Here is a 10,563-nt window from a genome sequence, read left to right on the forward strand (position 1 = left end):
GCTCATTTTATTTTATTCTATTATATTTTTTACTATTATCATAATTTTGATTTTTTTTTTTATCACCAATTACTTGATGCATTTGAATATATCATTAGTCGCTATTTATCGTCGAATAATTATAAATTATAACCCTAATGAAAAACATGATTTATGCAATTGTCTCATAAAGAAGAAAAAATAAAATAAATTTTCGAAAAATTTTATACGTTGCAATAAAATTTTGACTTAACGTTATTTATTGCAGCCATATTTTAAATTATAAAAAAAAAAGAACAGTAACCTTGTTCTGTCCACTGTAATGATAATAATTTTAAAAACGGTCCCATCTTTTTCTTTCCTTGCACTCATTGAGAGAAGCCGTACTATCTTTGTCGCACTCGCAACAGCAAAGCTATTTTAGATTCATGAATTGTTTTCAAAAAAATGAAAATTTTGTAAAAAACGCTCTAACTAAATAATCTATCGAGTAGCAGACAGTTTTTACTAAAATTTTTCTTTGTTTATCAGAAATTCATAAAGCTGCAATAGCTGAGACCGGCTCTTGAGGAAAATAATGATTTAAAAATATTTGCAACTAAGGATGAGGTCGATACCCGAAACGCATCGTTACCTTTGCTTCTACTACATTCTATTTAATTTTGTTAACAAAGAATAAGAGAGTATATCTGTTTACTAATAAAACTAAGCCAAGTACTATCGAGTCACGAGTCGTTGAGTCTTGCTCTTACGTTGTTTAAATTACATAGTTGAAAACCGTCACGGTTTTACTTTAGCACAATGTTCTTGATAAGAAAGAAATCAATCCTCATTTTCCAGCAATCGTGACCTGTTTTCAAGGTCAAAAACATATATGCTAAAATAATTAATGGCTTTGTATTGTAAAATAACTAAAAGAACCTAACACCGAGGTAATTTTCGCAGGAATCAAATGTCGATAAGTAAAACAGAAACGTAACATTATCCTTGGGACGATAATTATCCTTTGAGTCCTTTAATCCTGACGCGATTAGGTTGACCGAATTTCATTCAATACCGTTAGCACTCAATTAATGTCCCAAGTTACCGTAGAACCAACTATCGGTTAATATAAAGGCAACACACGTTGTCGGTGAATGTCCGCAATAGGTCAATGACTTTACGTTCCAACGGTTAACTCGTGCGAATCATCAATATTCACTTAAATTTATCTACAAGTATCATCTTCATTAATCATTGTATTATTCCTATTATGCTTACATCCTGTTTTTTATATTTGTTTATCCATTAAAAATCATCATATCCGTTGACATTAACATTAACTAGATTTTATTAATAACAATGCGTTAAACTTTTGTTTCAGCAATTATTTCGCGGTCAGCCACAAGGCGCGACTCCGCAACAACTCCAGCTTCTCCAACAGCAGCAACAGCAACAACAACAGTACCTGGCAGCATCCCAAGTCCAGCAACAGCAGCAGCAACAACAGCAGCAGCAGCAAAATTTTCCAACAGCACCTTACACCGTAATAAGTGGACAAGAACCGTACGTCGGTGCTTTGATTGCCGGCGCACCGCCAGTGGTACCTCAATATTATGGAGTCGGTCCTTGGGTTTACCCAGCAGGACTTTTGCCTCAGGCTCCACCACAAGCTGCAGCTCCACCGCAACCCAGAAGACCATTGACACCTTCTTCAGCGGCCGCCGCCGCTGCTGCCGCTCAAGACAGTGCTAATAATCTTGCACAGACGGTTAGTAATTATTTAATAACCGATCGAACCCATTTCTCGGGGGTTAATGTTTGATACGTTGATGTTTATCTCTAAATAATTGATTGAATTATTCTATATTTGATACACTAACATGAAATGAATATTAATTTCATTTAAAAGCCGTTAATTACTCGAGAGATATCTGATGGACGATTATTATTGCACAAATTTTAAATTCAATTAGTCGCTGATAGTTTTACATTGATTAAATTTATTTTTTAGTGCTTAATAGCTTTTACAAACAAATGCATCGGAAATTGGAATATCTTTTATAGAAATTTTGTAACTTTATTTTTCATCATTTTTAATTAAAATTAGAAAAAGGTCAGAATTTATTCATCCTCTCATGCATTACGAATGTTGAATATGAATTTTAGATTTTATTTAACACAAAATGAAACTTTGTATTTTAAGCTACGGATTAGCAATGTCTTACATTGTATTTAAACAAGCATATATTTTTAAAAGTATACATGTCGGTTTCATTAAATGATAGCATTTAAAAAAATTTACAAAATATGACCATTTAGTTAGGTAAATGTCATTTATATTATGAGTGTTGAGTATCAATTTAAAATCCTTTGATATTTATAACTTTTAAATAGACTACATATTTAAAATTACCTTATTTGTCCATATATTATACTGACAACATTCAGCTAAAATATTTCATTTTATTTATTTTTTTTACTAAATACGGTTCGCTATTTTTTTTTTTTTTTTTGTTCTTAGTTTTCTTGAAATTGAAACAATTTTCAAATATCCACTACCCCTAAACTAATTTATTCATTTTGCTCATCTTTGAACTTGATCAAGGTATATTCCCCATATAATGAGTGTATAAAATTTTACTAAAATCAATCTAGAATTATAGATGCAATCTATCTGATGTGGTACGTTGATATCACATACATACATACATTCATAGGTTTATAAATTTAAGACCAATGCTATTTTTTGACATAACTTGATAAAATAAAACATAACTCCATATTTTCTTTACATTGCGTCACGAGATCATCTAGAGTAGATAGATTTCTAAAGAAACCTGCCTCAAACCAGTGTTCAATCCTATATATTCCTATTTATTAAAATTGATGGTTGATTGAAGTTAGCTTAGTATCGAAATATGTCGAAAACATGGACCCTGATTCCTTATCGGTTCAGAATTAGAGCGCGCGCGTATGCGCGCAATTTGAATTCCTAGTCATTCTTAAAAATGATTCTGAGTCCATTGTTATACCCTAAAAGGTATTGAAATTGAAGGTTGTAGACTGTTGAATAATATGTAATTCAGTTATTGTATTCAAATATTTTTTATCTAAACTGAGGTAAAAAATAAAAATAATTTCACTTTTAAGGAAATTGTGTGAGGAAAAGTTAAAAAAAAAAGTTTTATTTTATAAAAATTTCAGTTTGGCTAAACTGTTTAAAAAATATAGTAAAAATAAAGATATTAAAATTTTCCTTTACCGTAGAAATTTGATCATAAATCAATATTTGATCTCTGCAAATGGATATCCGGATTTTAGGCCTAAACTGTACATAGTTTTTTTTTTTTTGCTACTCTGGAAGAAAATATTTACTCAACGTCGAAGAGCTTTTTTTTTTTTTTAAGTACTCTTTGATTATACGAATAGCATTAACCAACTAACAATTAATATTTTTAATCAAATGGAAAGCACGTTTGCCAGCTCATATTTACTCTCTTGTTGAATTATGAAATTGATCTTATTATCTATCAATCACAAAAATTATTGTTAGAATGAGGAAAAAAAGTTCGGATTAACTTAAGTGCACTTAAATTGATGCATATTGAAATCAAACATATCCATCAATATCATATTGACTTGTTATATTTGTTTTTTCTAAATAAATTCTAAGAAAGAAAACAGAAAAACAGGTTTACATAAATTAAAGTGCTGCACTTTACAGTTAAAACACAAAAAAATACAGTTTCTAATCACAATTTTATTGAGTGCAATTGTCGGTAGTAAATTTTACAGCTTGGATTGTATTTGTAGTCTAATAAATTAGTAAAACTTTATAATCCTTTTTTAAAGCTATAATTTTTCTGGTTTTTTTCTATTGTGGCATTTTCTGAAATCTTTCTAAAATCTTCTGAAAAAACTTTCTAAAATCTTCTGAAATAAAGTTCACTCAAAAAAAAAAAAGATTGTTGTAATGCAAATAGATTATTTTACAAGACTTGTATTATTTATGGAGCTCATTTAAGGTTTATTACCGCTTAAAAAAAGTAGTTAATTTCAAAAATGTTTTTTTATTGAGCATAAAATCTGTTGAAATCAAATTTCTGTCGATTAATTGATGAAATTATTAAAAAATCAAAACAGATAATATATTAACATTTATTTACAAGCTTACGTGATCGATAAAATGCATACATTTTTATTACACTGATATTCTCATAATATTAACAAAATAATAATAATAATAATAATAATAATAATAATAATAATAATAATAATAATAATAATAATAATAAAGATATTGATAATGGTAAAAAAGAGTTATAAAAATGCACAAGTTTATGTTTTATAAAAGATTAATACTGTTGAAGCAATATTAGTTTAATAAACACGGTGGAGAATATCTTAGCTAACTTGTTTAGGATTAATTTTAATAAATTTTAATCATCTTGAATGTTTGTGTTGTAGGTTCAAGGACAGTATCAAGTAATACCTACATACTATGATCAAAATGGGTCCTTAGTAATGGCGGGTGTACGAGGTCTTGGATCAGCAGCAACACCCATGAGATTAGTTAGTCCAGCACCTGTTCTTGTTAACAGAGCTCCTTCACAACCACCAGGTCCACCGGCACCACCTCCACCGAGTCTATATTCACAGCCTACCTCAACATCTCATAATAATGCTACACCCGGCGAATGTTTAGGTAATATTTTATTCACAAATTAATCATCTTCAGTTAATACATAATCAATTAACCTTGTGATTAAAATATCTATTGTTACAACATATTTTTGTTTTTAATCCAAATGACACATTCATTCATTATTTTTGTTAATATTTGTTTTTATTATTATTATTGTTGTTGCTGTTGTTGTTGTTGTATCATTGGGAATGTAACTAATGATAGTTGTATGGTTTGTTTAACATAAAAATAAATAAGCGGATTAAGATTAGTTAATAGGATTAAACAAAAATAATAAAAAAATAAAATATTGTACACATATAATGATAGCAGCTTATTAAATAGAGAAACTAAACAAAAAACAAACCGCGTGGGTTGTGGGCTTTTGGTGCAGGTCTCGCGGCAGGAAGTGCGGCAGTGATAGCTCAAGCTCAAGCGGTTGCTGTACAGCAAGCACAACAACAGGGTACAGGACTTGCTGCTGGCTTGGCAGCTTTGGGTTACGGTGGCTCGCCACTTGGTGCCCTTGGCTCGCCGGCTCAACTACAGAGCACAGGTACTAACTAGTTTGCTCTGTCGGCGTACTGTATATAATTATTGCTTGTTGTTATTATTACTTAACTAAATCAATTCATCTGCATGCAACATTATCTGCTAACTTATTACTGTTTCTTTTTCTCTATAATATATTCTATTTAACATACTAATATATCGTTGTATTTTATTTATCATCAGGTTTAGGTCTTGGAGCGTCATCAACGGGTAGACGAGATTCATTTGATCGAAATACATCAGCATTTAGTCCAAGCTTAGAATATAGCCGTGGAAAATGGCCACAAAGTTATGGTGCCTTAGGTAAAATATAAATACTTGAATTTTAATTAATTAAAAATTTAATGTAATTTCAAATAACTTGGTAATTTATAATCATTATATTTTGTTTCATTAAAAACTAAGTAAAAAAAATCATAAATTGTTCAATTGAAATAAGAACTTATGTACAAGGATAGCAAGTTTGAAACATCTTACTTGCTACAAGCTTAAACAAGTGACCTTTTAAATATTTATTTTACAATAAACCAGAATTTTATTTCAATATTAATTGCATAAAAAGTTATGAAATAATTAAGTAATAACGTATTAACAATAATATATTTTTTTTTAGGGACTGTAACTGCTTCTCCCAGTCCTTTAGGGCTCTCTTTGACGCCACCTCCGACAATTGGAGGATCATTAGGTGGTCTAGTCGGTGGAGCTAACCGCGTGTCAGCAGCACCAGGCGCCGAAGCTAAATTCCGCACGAGTGCTGTACCCGCTTTAACAGCAAACGGTGTATTTGGATCAAGTAGTTCTCTCTTTCCAAACTTAGTTGGAAAACCTGGACGTAGTGCAGCGTCAGGAGTGGGAGACAAAGGCGCGGGTGGTCGTTCACGATTATTAGAAGATTTTAGAAATAATCGGTTGGTTTATTTTGCTTTATTTTATTTAATATTTTCTCGAAGAAAGTTGAAGCGTAGAAATATTTAATTAAAATAATGATGATTATTATTATGTTTATTTAGTTTTCCAAGTCTCCAATTACGAGATCTCGCCAACCACATCGTTGAATTCAGCCAGGATCAACACGGCTCGCGTTTCATTCAACAGAAACTTGAACGTGCATCAGCAGCAGAAAAACAACTCGTATTCCAAGAAATTCTTGCGTCTGCATATTCACTTATGACTGATGTGTTTGGAAATTATGTGATTCAGAAATTTTTCGAGTTTGGCACGCCTGAACAAAAATCGACACTCGCTCAAAAGGTATTTTTTTTTTTTTTTTTTTTTTTCCCCGTCAAGTAAACAATTTAAAATAATCATTTTTCAATGATTAAAATTTGCGTGTCATATGACTTTCTATAATTATGATTATTCTACGCATACTGATATTAAAATGAATATTCATCCAGCAATATATAATGAAAATATTAAAATATACAATTAATTGTATGTTTGATTAGGTTCGAGGTCATGTATTGCCACTGGCACTTCAGATGTACGGATGCCGAGTAATTCAGAAAGCACTTGAGTCCATTGGACCTGAACAACAACAGGAAATTGTACGTGAATTAGATGGTCACGTATTAAAATGCGTGAAAGATCAGAACGGAAATCATGTCGTTCAAAAATGCATTGAGTGTGTTGAACCGCGAGCGCTTCAGTTTGTTATTGGTGCATTTGCCGGTCAGGTATACTCTCTGAGTACACATCCGTATGGTTGTCGAGTGATTCAGCGTATTTTGGAGCATTGTACACCCGAACAAACTCAAGGGATTCTTCAAGAATTACACGCAGCAACAGATCAATTGATTCAAGATCAATATGGAAATTATGTTATTCAACATGTACTTGAGCACGGTAAAATTGAAGATAAAGCACAGCTTATTAGTAGTGTCAGAGGAAAAGTTTTAGCTCTATCCCAGCATAAATTTGCGAGTAACGTCGTAGAAAAATGTGTTACACATGCTACACGACAAGAACGCGCTGTTCTTATCGAGGAAGTCTGCGGTTTCAATGATAAGTAAGTTTATTTTTATCTATAAATGTAAATTTACTTTTTTTTATATTATTCAATTTTATTACACTACAACAAACGTTTTTTACAGCGCTCTAAATGTCATGATGAAAGATCAATATGCGAATTATGTCGTACAGAAGATGATTGATGTTGCTGAACCAGCACAACGCAAAGTATTGATGCATAAAATACGGCCACATTTAAGCAGTCTCCGTAAATATACTTACGGAAAACATATAATTGTTAAGCTCGAGAAGTTTTTCATGAAAACAGCGTCAGCGATTGGTGTCTCATCTCCAGCAGGCACAACAAATAATACGAGTGATCTTGGGCCAATCGGACCACCGACATCTGCTCCAGGTTCTGTACCGACACAAACTCAGCAATCAACCCAGGTTCTGTAAATTTAAAACGATGATGGCTATTACTATTTTTTTCGTTTAATAGAGAGTTGAGAAAAATATCTATCAATTCGAACGAGACTTGGATCAGTTATATACATAACGTTTTCCAACGATTAAAAAAAAATTACTTTAATAGTTTTTTTTTTTTACTTACCAAATATTCACAGAGATTTTTTTCTATCGATAAAAAAGGTGGGTTCTGTAAATTGAATTGAAAAAAATCTCAGTGAATAATTTGAAACGAAGCAATGACGATCCTACGCTATGAAAAAATTGAGTAAAAAGCTTTCTTTTTACGGTTTAGATGTATGGGAAGTTTTCGATGGTGATTGATTAGATAATTAGTAAATATGACAGCGAATTGTATAATCTGAGGATAATATAATTAACCAGCTGCAAAACACGACCAGACAAATGCGATTAACGAGCTTCTTCTTAATGTATAGTTAAAGCTTTTTTTTTTTTAAGTTAAATTGCCTCTATTATTTTTCATTTATAAACTGTTGTAATTGTTTGTAAATGATTTTGAAAATTAATTAATTTTTTTTTTTTTTTTTTTTTTTTTTTTTTTATATATATTATAGAGTTAGCTTTGAAGAATCTCGTTGTCACTTAACTTTACTTAAGTAAAGACAAGTTTTTCTTTTATTTCGATATAAAAAAATAGAAAAAAAAAAAAAAAAAAAAAAGATGCTAATACCGACCAGACATTAATTAATCGATAGACCTTTCTTTTTAAATCGCTATATACATCCTTACGTTTCATTATTATTAGTATTTTGTTTTAACAATCTTAATCTTGCTTTCTGTAAAGTTGAAGAATGAGGAAAATGTTTTAGAGATAGCTAGAGCTTCAGCAATGCATGCATTTAAAGATCCGATAATAATTGTAAATTGTATGTTTGAAATTGTGACGAAAAAAAATGTGTTGATTTTTTTTTTTTTTTTTTTTTTTTTGTGACGCATAGAAAGTTTTAGAAGACGTCATTCAACATTATGACATAATGACAGTGAAATTTAATAATGTTCTCGATTTTGATCCACTTTCATTGTTTTACCTTAAGTAATTTTTTGTCTTTTATCGTCAACGTTTTCATGCTAAAAATAATTTTTAATAATTCATCCTTTTTTTTTCTAATATGAAATTGAAAGTGAAGAATAAATATGACATGAAATGATAGTAGGCAAGGTAAAAAATATATTAGAAGCTCCGTCTTCATAATTTTTTTTTATTTATAGATGAAGAGCTTGAAATTTTTAAATTATTTGATTAAAAAAAATGAATATATAAATTCCTTTAGTAAATCTCAAGAAAGCTCGGCTTTTTTTCTCATTTATACTAATTCTGTAAATTGTGATATAAATAATTAATAAATAACGAGGTGTATAGATACGTCAACAACCCGCTTTTCACATATGATGCTGTGAAATCGAAATAAATTTCAATATTTACTCTCATATTTTATTAATATTATTATAATTATCATTATTCTTAGTTATAATTACTCTTTTTTTTATATATTTCGTTAAAATATTCAACTATCTTTTTAAACGACTTTGTGAATATTGTGTATTATAATTACAATTTAATTAAATTAAAAAAAGAACAAAGTATGGTTTACGTCCTCTACCGTTAGATAGACTTATTTAGGAAGAAACAAAATCAATAAGTAAAATACCGATTTTAATTTATATAACGTTTCTGAGTCCTTGTGTAAGCAATTCCCCCTCATTAGCGTAAACATTATTACTAAAACATTGTAAAATAAAAAAAAAAACCCCATTCATTTGACGAAAATGATGTTTAAGCAAAAAACGATTTTATGAAAAAAAATCAATAGTTAATAATACGATAAATTTATATATTATTAATTAATAATTAAAAACTTATTGTATATTGTAAAAAAAAACTCGAAAAACGTTGTTTAAACATTTTTACGAGCGATATCTTTAAACATAGTCCCATTAAAATTATTTGCGATTATTTGTCAACATTTTATTCTTTAATGGCGTTTAAATGTTTTCCAATTAAAATTAAGTCCATCGCAGTAATTTATATTAACAATAAATTAAGTGTTTGAATTCAAACAACTGATTTACATTGAACGTTGAACTCAATAATGTCTTTACAATAAAAGAAATTATTTGAAAATTTTAATTAAATGTCTCGGTAAATAAATTTAATCATTATTTGCATTAAGTTTATATGAATTCAAAATAAGTTTTCACGCGAGATATTCTTTTGTTATATACAGTCGTAAGACTTTGAAAATTCTTTTATATAAATATAATATCAGAGTAAACACACTTGTTAATCGAGTTGCATCTCTCTTGTACAATATGTAATATTTCGTTGTAATGTAGGTGTTAAATAAAACAAAAAAAAAATAAAAAATAAAGTAAATACGAGCAACTCGAGAACAGTGTTCATCTTCTATATGAAAGAAACATGATAATATCAAAGAATCACGAATACAAATTTTTTCATTGGAGGAAATAATTGAGGAAGAGAAACTATAGCATATTTCTTTGTAAAATATTGTATATAACCATTTAATATTGAAAATTGTCAAATTTTTAGAGTAACTATCTTTTTCCCTCTCTTTTTCCTCTCACGAATTATTCCATTAAATAAATGCGAATAATAATAAATTACTGCGATGGGTATTAATTTTAAACTGTAAGAGCCAACAAGAATTATTTTATTATTTTTACCAAAAGAAATCGGTATAGACATTCCAGTAAATACATCTCAGAGTAAACATCTTATCAGAATGAATAAAAATTAAATAAAAAAAAAAAAAACAAATAAATGTGAAAATTACACCGACAAAATATAAACAATAATATGAAAATAATTATGTAACTATTAATAATTAATTGATTATTGTAGTTCCTTATCTTTGTAAATCAATCGTCACGTGTTAATAACAGATAACATTATTTATATTTATATA

General features: G+C 29.3%; 1 protein-coding gene across 5 annotated transcripts in view; it reads left to right on the forward strand.

Annotated features, from left to right (window-relative positions):
* Positions 1-10,563, forward strand: part of LOC123275259 (pumilio homolog 2-like) — a 59,636-nt gene extending 49,073 nt beyond the window's left edge. For 4 of the 5 annotated variants that reach the window (XM_044743252.1, XM_044743251.1, XM_044743253.1 and 1 more), the window contains exons 11-18: positions 1,343-1,729; positions 4,429-4,666; positions 5,040-5,201; positions 5,381-5,500; positions 5,811-6,105; positions 6,208-6,448; positions 6,646-7,205; positions 7,291-10,563. In XM_044743252.1, the coding sequence (XP_044599187.1) occupies positions 1,343-1,729; positions 4,429-4,666; positions 5,040-5,201; positions 5,381-5,500; positions 5,811-6,105; positions 6,208-6,448; positions 6,646-7,205; positions 7,291-7,606 (2,319 nt within the window). In that variant the 3' untranslated portion in view covers positions 7,607-10,563. The remainder of the gene's footprint in view (positions 1-1,342; positions 1,730-4,428; positions 4,667-5,039; positions 5,202-5,380; positions 5,501-5,810; positions 6,106-6,207; positions 6,449-6,645; positions 7,206-7,290) is intronic. The other variant, XM_044743255.1, reaches the window with a different exon arrangement.

This window comes from Cotesia glomerata, linkage group LG1 (genome assembly GCF_020080835.1).
Source record: "Cotesia glomerata isolate CgM1 linkage group LG1, MPM_Cglom_v2.3, whole genome shotgun sequence".
Taxonomy (NCBI): Eukaryota; Metazoa; Arthropoda; class Insecta; order Hymenoptera; family Braconidae; genus Cotesia; species Cotesia glomerata.